This window comes from Lactuca sativa, chromosome 7, assembly GCF_002870075.4.
Source record: "Lactuca sativa cultivar Salinas chromosome 7, Lsat_Salinas_v11, whole genome shotgun sequence".
Taxonomy (NCBI): domain Eukaryota; kingdom Viridiplantae; phylum Streptophyta; class Magnoliopsida; order Asterales; family Asteraceae; genus Lactuca; species Lactuca sativa.
This window is the reverse complement of record NC_056629.2, coordinates 186,634,969-186,646,631: the sequence shown is the minus strand read 5'-3', so window position 1 is coordinate 186,646,631 and position 11,663 is coordinate 186,634,969. Positions and strand designations below refer to the sequence as shown.

The 11,663-nt window shown below is 39.5% G+C and overlaps 1 protein-coding gene across 1 annotated transcript; it reads left to right on the top strand.

Moving 5' to 3' along the window:
• Window positions 1-800: 800 nt before the first annotated feature.
• On the top strand, window positions 801-3,623 carry LOC111890821 (uncharacterized). Its single transcript, XM_023886902.2, has 7 exons — window positions 801-960; window positions 1,178-1,243; window positions 1,694-2,212; window positions 2,303-2,544; window positions 2,650-2,739; window positions 2,802-2,957; window positions 3,162-3,623. Exons 3-7 carry the CDS (start codon window positions 1,720-1,722, stop codon window positions 3,312-3,314), a joined length of 1,134 nt encoding a protein of 377 aa, XP_023742670.1. The 5' UTR covers window positions 801-960; window positions 1,178-1,243; window positions 1,694-1,719; the 3' UTR covers window positions 3,315-3,623.
• Window positions 3,624-11,663: the final 8,040 nt, after the last annotated feature.

Here is an 11,663-nt window from a genome sequence, read left to right as displayed (position 1 = left end):
TAATTAACTTTTATTAAGAATTTGTAATAATGACTTTGTTTTGCTATTAAGTTAACTTTAAATTTTGTTTTCCCTGAAAAACTATGCATTTTGAAGTTGATGTATATTTTGTGCGTGAAAAGTATCAAAAGATATTTAACATTGAGTGCATGTTGACTTTTTTTTTGTTTGTTTGTTTGTAAGTTCTATTTCATAAAGAGTTTAAGTTTTTCACATAACTCAAAGTATCACATGATTCACATCCTAGTCATTACTCTAAAATGAATTTCATGACAAGTTTTAATATACAAGGGTTAAATCAAATATTAACTTAAAGTATATTGTTACTTCAAGTAATTAATCTTTCATTTTAAAATGGTCGAATGATCACATACACAAATGAATATAAATAAATAATCATATTATATGCATAATGTTGTTATGGTAACTAAAATTTCTGTTTAATCATGCATTAAACTTCATTAAAACATTTTTAATTACAAAAGTTTTATGAACTAATGGCAGTATCGTAATACATTGCAAAACAGTGGCTATTGGCCATGGGGAAACGCGCACAACGCACAAGCATGTCGTATATTCCCTAAATGGCATTTGCGTAATAAAAGCAAAAACAATGGGCATTCTATAAAGGGAACACATGTTCTAACACTTCACTCGATCTTCTAAACGAATACAGACAAAGCTGCAGTTAGTGGCACGATCGTTAATATATTGAATAACAAGGGTGGTAATTAAAAGGAAAACGCCCACAAGCACTTAACGTGTGGCAGAATCGTAATAAATCACATAAACGAAAGGTAATCAAGTAATGTATTTGGGGAAAAATGAGGAAAACAGATTTGCAGTTAACGGTAAAACAGGCGCTTTTCTTCCATATCATCTATCAAATTTCTATCCTTCTGAAGAAAATAAAATTGAGATCCATTATCCCTCTTCAACCCCACAATCAACCCTCATTAGGTTTGTTTTTTATTCAATCTCTTCTTGATTTTGATCAATTTTGGTTTAATGGGTGTTTCGCAATTTGAGGTTTTGGGATACACGAAATGGGGACGATGAAATTAATGGTGTTAACGAATACATGCATCATAATTCATAATTGATTTCAAGTAAAATGTTATTTCGTTTGATTATTGTGTTTTGATCATTGGTTTTGTTTGTTGGAACGCAACATTAGGGCTTTTCGGTTGAAGGGGCACAAATTAACTTAATTCAAGTTCTGGTGTCCGTTGATGATAAGAAGGTACAAACGTTTTAATCTTTCAAGCTTGTTTTCGAAAAATTCATCTAAAATTTTGCTCATTTTGATGGCTTTCTTTATCTAACTACGCAATTTTGTTTGAGATGCGCGAAATGGAAGTAAACACGAAAAAATGCAACTTTTTTGGTCAAAGTTTGGTTGTGAGATTGCAGGTTCTCAATTTCATGTTTGGTCGTTGATGTGTGAAAATTTTGGGGCAATGCTCAAATTTCGTTGAATTCCTGCTCTTGTTCTTGAATAACCCCACGAATTGCATACAGAAATGTATAATCTTAGCTTATTCGTGCTCAATCGAACGTATGTTATAGAAATCGAGCATATTTTAGGAAAAATTGTGCGGAATTTCGTTTATTACGGTTAACAGAAAACTAATTGCAGACATGGAAAGAAACAAGAAACCATTAACGCGTGTTGTTTGAATCGATTCATCAGGTTTGACCTGCAACTTATCGTTTAAAATGGGGCAACGGAACATGGTGTACACCGGTCCAATGATCGACAATGAAATTGAACATGCCCACCTTCATCCCGAGCCTTGTGCAATTCCTTATAATCAAATAACAACTTTTCCTCTTCCCAACGATCATCATCTACCAGTTCCACCACCAGGAATCACGTTCATGGCAGCTCCACCACCAGGTGCCAGAGTGATTCCGATTCCTGTTCCAGTTCCTGTCCCCGGTCTTCATAATCAATTAACATTCCCCAGTAATCACGGATTCCATGGTCCATTCAAAGGAAAGATCACCGAAGTCTTCCCTGTTAACTTTCAATACTTTTACCCTTCACCTACCTCCAATCCCTTCATGGTTCCAGATTACAATCTTACCCCTGTCATCATGCCACCTGGACACCAGCACCACCGTGGTCCAATCACCCATGGGGTGGTTCCTGGCCCTTGGTTAGACCAGCCCTTTTGTAGCAATCCCCCCGGAATCCCTTTTATTCCAGGTATTATTTATTAATTTTATAAATTATAAATTATAAAATTCATAATATCTTCCTTTTATGGTTTAGATTAATTTTTATTTTAAAATTCAGGATATGCAAATAGAGCTCCGGTGACATTTGTCCATCCTCCGGTTCCATCTCATCAACAACCGCCACCTATGCCGCCACTTCGCGCCACCATGGACTTCCATCCTCTTCAAAACGGGGTAGAATTTGTTCCAAGATTCGTGGGTCCCGCACCACAATTTGGTGTTAGGGTATTCCCGCCACATCAGCTCGAGTCAACTTCAAGACCACGTGGCTTTCCACATTTAAGAGTTCTTCCTGAAGATGTATTATTATTATTATTTATTACTCTCTTCATAATCAAATCATGCAAAAAAATAAAATTCCTTCTATTAATTTATGTGTTTTTTTTTTTTTTTTTTTATTAATAGGGTGTTGCGATGCTTGATATTTCTAATTATGGACGTAGAGTTGATCATCATAGAGATATGCGTATGGATATCGATCATATGTCTTATGAGGTACACAAAGATTGGTTTCTTTTTTAGTCAAATTACAAAAATGACCTTTTGTGTATATGCAGGAGCTTCTTGCATTAGGTGAGCAGATTGGGAATGCTGGATCGGGGTTATCAGAGGATTTTATTTCAGGTTATTTGAAAACAAGGGTATTTATGTCTTCTAAGTTGGAAGTTGTTTCATCTCCTGATCAAGAACTTAGTTTCTGCACAATTTGTCAGGTAAGGGCAAATTCGTAAAAAGTTAGGGAAAGTCTCATTTCTTGATTTTCTTTAGTAACTCGTCTTTATTCATTAAGTCTAAAGAAAAACTCTTATTTAGCTTATGGGTTGAAGGGTATGTTTGGTTGCATGGAATGGAATCAGTCATTCCATTCCTTCCTTGATTCCATCATACTAATTGAACATATGATTTGTGTATCACAGATGGAATACAATGATCAAGAAAGAATCGGAATGCTGGATTGCAGCCATGGATACCATGTGGACTGCATCAAGAAATGGTTAACCGTTAAAAACACATGCCCGGTTTGCAAATGCACAGGGCTGACTGCACAAGGAAACCGTGAAAACTCCTAGGCATGTTTATTTTATTTTATTTTTCTTATTAAAAGAAAATGAAAATTATGGTAAATATCAAAAGTTAAGTAGACTGGTGATGTTTATGTTATATAAACTACAAATAGGGAATTAGACCTATTCGGTTGCTTTTGTTGTTGTTTTATGAGATGCGACTGTTTTTTTTTTTTTTTTTAAGAAAAAGAAAAAGAAAACCGTTTTGTAAGCTCTCGAAACCTTTCTGTACATACATTCTTTTTGTGTTGTATGGTGTATAAAACTCCGGGTTTTGGAATGTTAATATTAAGGTTGAACTTCATTGATTATATATATATGGGATATGGGATTCTTGAATTTATTGTATGGTGTATAAAACTCCGGGTTTTCTTTATTAATAATAATGTCAGATTTTGAAGTACTATCTTGGAAAGAATCTTTACTTGGAAAGCATAAGATATTGGTGGATTTTATTCGGGTTTTCTGGCTCTATGGTTAAGTTATGAGTTCATAAGCTTTCATGACTTTTATGAAGATGAAAAGGTCAAATGGTTTATGGTTGTATCGAGTGACTCTGATTATTTGAGTGATTAGATAACACTTTTCCAACTAGTTTTCTAGGTCTTAGGTTATTGGGTACAAATTTAAACTTTTCAAACAAACATTTCATGCTTCTGTTCTCATAAGCATCCTACAAAACAATTGAAAAATAGAATTTTCTTTGTTGTCGTATCCATCAGAAGATGATATGTTTTTTTGTCATATTCGTTGAAAATGTAGGCGTCATTTTTGATCAAGAAGCAAAAAGTTTGGATGACATAAGGACTATGGTTGTAATAAATAGATATTGTGCAGATGTACATGATTACTTGTACAACTATACGTCATTCAAACGAAGATTCTATTTGAGTAGACAATTATTCCTACGTATAGCTAACGATTTGGAAGATATTAATGAATTCATTAAATTGAAATGAGACGCTAAAGTTTATTGGGCATACAAAAGTGTGAGGTTGTAGTTAGGCTTTTGGCATGCGGTATCACTACAATGCAACAAATGAATATTGGAAGATGTATGGGAGAACAACACATGAATGTTTGTATTTGTTTTTTGAATATGTTATTGAGATTTTTGGAAAAATATACATTTGCGGAACCTTACAAGAAGTGGTGTTGAACAATTGTCTGCGACTCATCAACCAATACATTTTTTCCAAAGAATGTTTGAAAACATTGATTGTACACACTAGGCGTGAGAAAACTGTCCAAATATATGGAGAGGTCAATCGAAAAGAGATGATCATGCCCAACGATAATACTAAAAGTAGTGGCGTCAAAAGATCTTTGGTTTCGACATGCATATTTTGGTGTTATCGGGTCCAACAATGACATAAATGTTCTTAATTAGTCATCAATATTCAAAGATATTATAACATGCAAAGCTCATGAATTTTAATTTGCAGTGAATGGAAATCACTATAGGTATGTATATTACCTTGCTGATGAGATATATCGTGGTTACGCAACATGTATATGAAAAACAAAAATTGTTCACGGTACACAAGAATCAACAATAAATGACTTGGAATCGGATTTTGGAGCACTTAAAAAAAATAACATATTGTGAAACAAATGGCATGAGCATGGGATCCAAACAAAACATGCAAGACGTATATTTGTATCATCTTACATAATATGGTAATAGGAGAAAGGAGTTTTGACTTTTTTGACCATCAAATAATCAAAATTGATTCTATTTAGCCACTGATCAGATCATGCTAAATTGATTCCAAAGTCTCATTTTTGGCTTGATTTGCCCATTGCGATCTATTGTAGCCAGTTACTTGGTTCCCTTACCTAATCAATTATTCAGTTATTAGTATATTTGCATAGTATCATTTATTGATTTTTATAGCATTAGTATATTTGCATAAAGAATTTATACATATGTATATATGTCAATTTGTTAATATACATATTTATCCATATGTGAATACATGTGTATAAATATGTGTGTTCATGTGCACATGTACATATGTTGACATGCATATATTGTGAGTGTTCTTGCATTAATTATGTTTTTAATGTTCATGTATTAGATTTGAAGAATATATGATGATCTAGACATGAAGAATTGAAGACATTTTGAAATTTTGTAACATTTTTTTTACGTTTTTATATTTAATCTTGTATCGACTAATGTAATTGTTTTATTGTGTTTATATATTATTAAATAAAATGTGTTTTTTATGATCTACTTACAAATGTTATAGAATTTGGAACTACGTTGCCTTTTTTTTTTTTTTTTAAATTACAGTTTTTAGATAATTCACTACTTTTAAAAAAATCGAAAAAATATGTGATTTTTATAAAATTTGAAAATTATGATTTTTATAAAAAAATCCAAAATTTTGATTTATTATATTAATTTTTATGTGTTGTTTATTATTTACGAGAGTTATTTAAAAGCTATATTGTAACAACGTAAATTTTCAAAACAATTTTTCCATTGCAAAATATAATAAAAAATTCATATGTAATATAAAAATCCATGTATCAACATCATCTCGATAAACAAATCCCAAGATCTCAATGTAAATAAAACTCCATCTGTGTATCCGGTCATGCCGGCGCCTTCCCGTGATCTTCACTGGTACCTGAAACACATAACACACAACACAGTAATCATAAATGTTTAGTGAGTCCCCCGAAATACCACATACAACACATACGCCACTCGAGGCTATAGTACGACTCTCTGGTTGATGTGTCTCAACAGGACTCTCCAGTTGTGTAGCTCGTTGGACCCTTTGGTCCGGTCATAGCTCGTTGGACCCTTCGGTCCGGTCAATACCGTTAGACCCTCCGGTCCGGTCAATACCGTTGGACCCTCCGGTCCAGTTTATACAACACATAACATACATATATCACAATGCACATAATCTCATACATACACATAGCACACAACCCTCCGGTCTACACATAGATACCACTCTAGGTAATGTATAGTGAGAAGACTTACCTTGGGTGACTCGGATAATCTCGCACACGAATATACTGATCTAGCCCCCGCCTAATCACATAAACAATATCCTCAAATAAATAATGGCTCTCAAAGGCTAGATTAAATCCCTTTCTACAATCCCACAAAAGGGTAAAAGACCATTTTACCCCTCCTTGACCCAAAAGTCCAAATGTTGACTAAAACCCTAAAAGTCAACGAAAGTCAACAGGGGCAAGTACGCGGCGCGTACCAGCTCTTGTACGCGGGGCGTACTCCGGCGATCCAGAATCAGGGTCTCAAACCCACGCTGCGCGTACTGAGATTTACGCCCAACGTAAGTCTCAGTTTCATGCTCTTATGGATTTTTGGTCTTAAATAGTTAAGACATAAACTCAAACTCCAGATTTGACTTTTCTAAGGTCACTTAATCCATAAAGTTGAAACCTTTAAGCTTTTGCATGGCTGTAAAGGTCACCAATCACTCTAAACACATTTCCTTTTTCCACATTAAGCCAATATCTCATGCATGACTTAATATTCACGTTTAAGATTGGATTTTTATGAACCTTCAACTCCTAATACACTGGACTAGGGCAGTTCTAAGCATATGGAGACCATTTGCTCATAAAGTCTCCACATTGGGACCAAAAGCCCTAAAAATTGGTCCATGAAGCACAAATCAAAAATGACAAGGAAAGCTTTGAGCTTTTTACCTCTAAAAGAAGCTCCACCCTATGTAGAACTCGGATCTACTCATGTCCACCAACTTCTAGCTCCTATAATGGCCTCCTCTTCTCCTTCACCACCTTGAAATGGCACTTTCAAGCTTAAGAACACACACACACAAGTTTATAATGGGTTTTTGCTCTCTTAGGGTTTCACTCACTGAAGTATGGTGGCTGTGGTAAGGGTCTTATCATTCCTTTTATAGTGCACAAGTCTCATTTAGGGTTTTGAGTCTGGGCCCGCTACGCCCAGCGTAGCTTAAGGTACGCCCAACGTACTGGGTGGAGTCCGCGTCCATAACAGGCCCATGAGTATGCGCATCGTACCTTATCAGTACGCCCAACGTACTCACTAGCAACACTTTCACTTTTAGGAGGGTTAAACTTGACAACTTTAGAAGAAGAAGGGTAAAAGAGACACACCTGAATTTCGGAATGTTACAATTCTCCCTCACTAGAACCAGACTTCGCCCTCGAAGTCTCACGCCGCAAACAACTCCGGATGCTGCTCCCACATCTCCAACTCCGGCTCCCAAGTCAGCTCGGACCCTCTCTGATGCTGCCACTAGACCTGAACCAGGGGCACTCCTTATTCCTCAGAACCTTGATCTTCCGATCCACTATTACGATTGGTCTCTCAACGTAATTCAGGCTCGCATCCACCTGAATATCCTCCAGTGGTACCACTGCCATCTTGTCGGCATTACACTTCCTCAACTGGGACACGTGGAAGGTATCATGTATCTGGCTCAACTCCGCACGCAGCTCCAAACGGTATGCTACCCTGCCCACCCTAGCGGTCACCCTGAAAGAACCAATGTACCGGGGTCCCAACTTGCCCCTTTTCTGGAATCGGGTCACTCCCTTCCAAGGATATACCTTCAGGAGTACGAAGTCTCCTACTTGGAACTCGAGCTCGGACCGTCGCCTATCCGCATAACTCTTCTGGCGACTCTGAGCTGTTAACAACCTCTGTCTGACCTGCTGTAACTGCTCTGTCGTCTAAAGCACTATCTCAGTGCTGCCCATCACTCGCTGCCCTACCTCTCCCCAGCAGATGGGAGTCCGACACCTCCTCCCATACAACAACTCGTAGGGAGGCATACCAATACTCGAATGGTGGTTGTTGTTATAGGAAAACTTAGCCAACGACAAATACGCATCCCAACTTCCTCTGAAGTCCAACACACATGCTCAAAGCATGTCCTCGAGCGTCTGAATCGTATGCTCACTCTGTCCGTCCGTCTGTGGGTGGTAAGCGGTATTGAAATTCAGCCTCGTGCCCAACTCCTCATGGAACTTCTTCCAGAACCTGGAAGTGAAACGTACATCTCGATCTGACACAATCGAAATTGGTACTCCTTGCCGTGATACCACCTCCCTCACATACAACTATGCTAGTCTCTCTGTAGAAGAGCTCTCACTGATAGCAAGGAAGTGAGCGCTCTTAGTCAGCCGGTCAACGATCACCCAAATTGCATCGACACCCCTCGCGGTCCTTGGCAATTTGGTGATAAAGTCCATAGAAATCTACTCCCACTTCCACTGGGGAATCTCTAGTGGTTGCAACTTGCCATGTGGACGCTGGTGCTCGGCCTTGACCCTGCGATAGGTCAAGCACCTCTCAATGAACCATGCAACATCCCTCTTCATACAGGGCCACCAATAGTCTCTCTTCAAGTCCAAATACATCTTAGTGGCCCCGGGGTGGATTGAGAACCTCGACCTGTGCGCCTCCTCCATCAGAATGGTACGTCCCCTGCCCGCAAACGACACCCAAATCCAACCCTAAAATGTCATAAGCCCTCGGCTATCGGTAACGAAATCAGATACCTGCCTGATCACCCGCTCTCTCTTGCGGTTCTTTGGTCTCACGGCCTCTGCCTGGGCCTTCCGAATGGTGTCCAACACCGGAGTCATCACCGTCAAACTCATACAAACGTCTCGTACCTGGGCACTCTCCGCCCTACGGTTCAGGGCATCGGCTACAACGTTAGCCTTGCCCGGGTGGTACAGGATCTCACAATCATAATCCTGATGGGTTTTGAGCATTCTAACACTTCCTAAGTGTACATGCAATCCTAATAACCTTGGATCTATGTTTGTCTAATAATCATGCAAAGTTGTTTTCCAAGGTTATGAACCTATCTAGCATACATGGGGTACACTTTTCTTTGTATAAAAGATAAAACTACATACCTTGTTGTTGAAAGTGTTCCTTGAAACCTTGTGAGCCTAGCACCTCAAGTGTGATGGCTCAAATGCTTCACACAACACCAAATGCAAAGAATAAACTTGAGAGAATACTCTAACACATGCAAAATCGGCCAAGCCCTCTTATTTCTTAGTGTAGCCAATTTTGGGGAGAGTTACATTGCTTATATAGTGTGTTGCATTAGGTAAACCCTAATGTTCCATGACTCTTCATTTCTTGATCCATGGGTTAACTCCATGGAGCATCCTATGGGTGGAACCCAACTTGATAATCCATGGAGCCTCTTAGCCCACTATATAAGATATGGAAGATTTACATAATCTACTCATATATCTAATTAATTATCTTTTGATCACTTAATTAATTCTAAATTAATTCTTGATCAAAACTAATTAAATAATATTATTAATATATTAGAACTTATAATATATTAATAAACCATATGTGTTATTTCTCTCATTTTGTTTATTCAATTGCATGGTGCCATGCAACCCAAATGGACCATGCCGGGTCGGGTCAAGTATTTACCAGAAATAGTTATGGACTTAGACACCTTATCCAACAAATCCTTTACCACATCCAACCATCTCCTCTGGCGCATATTCAGGTTGGGCTGATACATCAAATACTTCAAGCTCTTGTGGTCCGTGTATATGGTACACTAAACCCCATACAACTAGTGATGCCAGATCTTGAGGGCGAACACCACTGCCCCCAACTCTAGATCGTGGGTGGGATACCTCGTCTCATGAGGCTTCAGCTGCCTTGATGCGTATGCTATCACATTCCCTCTCCGCATCAGCACCGCACCCAACCCCGATATCGATGCGTCACAATACACCACGAAATCCTCCATCCCCTACGGAAGGGCTAACATTGGGGCTTCGCATAATCTTTGGTGAAGTGTCTCGAATGAGGTCTGCTGCTCAGGACCCCAACTAAAAGCCACGCCCTTCCAGGTCAACCTGGTGAGAGGAACGCCAATCTTGGAGAAATCCTTGATAAATCTCCGATAATAGCTGGCCAACCCCAGAAAACTCCTGATCTCGAAGGGGATCTCGGAACCTCCCAACTCATCATAGCCTCAATCTTGGCAGGATCGACCAATATCCCATTCTAGTTGACGAGATGCCCCAAGAAATGGACCTCTCGTAACCAGAAATCGCACTTGGAGAATTTGGCGTAAAGCCTCTCCGATCTCAGAACTCCGAGAATCTCCCTCAAATGCTCCTCATGCTGCTCTCTGGATCTCGAATACACCAATATATCATCGATGAACACGATCACCAAACGATCCAACATCGGCCTGCACACCCTGTTCACGAGATCCTTGAACGCCGCCGGTGCATTGGTGAGCCCCAAAGGCATCACCACGAACTCGTAATGCCCATAATGAGTCCTAAACGCCGTATTATGGATTTCCTCATCCCGCACTCTAATCTGATGATATCTAGACCTCAAATCAATCTTGGAGAACCAAGATGCTCCCTACAACTGATCGAATAGATCATCGATCCTCGGTAAGGGGTAACGGTTCTTGACCGTTAACTTGTTCAACTCCCGATAATCAATGCTCATCCGGTGTGAACCATCCTTTTTCTTGACAAAAAGGATTGGCGCTCCCCACAGCGAGCTACTCGGTCGAATAAACCCCTTACCCAGCAGCTCCTGAAGCTGTGAGGATGACTCCTGCATCTCTGGTGGCGCAATGTGATAGGGTGCCTTGGCAATAGGCACCGCTCCAAGAACTAAATCGATGCGAAACTCCACTTGCCTCTCAGGAGGCACACCCGACAACTCCTCGGGGAAAATGTTCGGGAACTCTTGCACAATCGGTACATCATTAACCGAACTCGGCATCTCCGCAGCCACTCGTGTGTCCATCACATAGACCACAAACCCACTACAACCCTGCTGTAGACTCTGCCTCGCTCTAGCAGCCGAACATAACGCTGACCCTGAATGGGTACCCTCGTCGTACACCGTAAGAACTCCCCCACTAGGGTCTCGTATGGTCACCAGCTGTCGCTCGCAGTCGATAACCGCTCCAAATCTGCTCAACCAGTCCATTCCCACGATGACACTGACATCCCCATCGCAATCGGGACTAGATCAATCGGGAACTCAACACCGAAGATCTCGAGTACACATCCTCGAATCACATCAATGGCATACACCGCTCACTCGTCAGCTATGGAAACTCCTAGAGGTCGACTTAACGCCTCTCGACATATAGTGATGTGCTGACTAAATGCTAAAGACACGAAAGATCGACTCGCACCCGAGTCAAATAACACCAAAGCAGGTACCGAACTCACAAGAAAGTACCTACGCATACCATAATATAAGCACAATATCTCAAACTCAAAATAAATAGATGAATGAATATATACCAGCCACAACATCGGGCGCTGTATGGACCTCCTCCG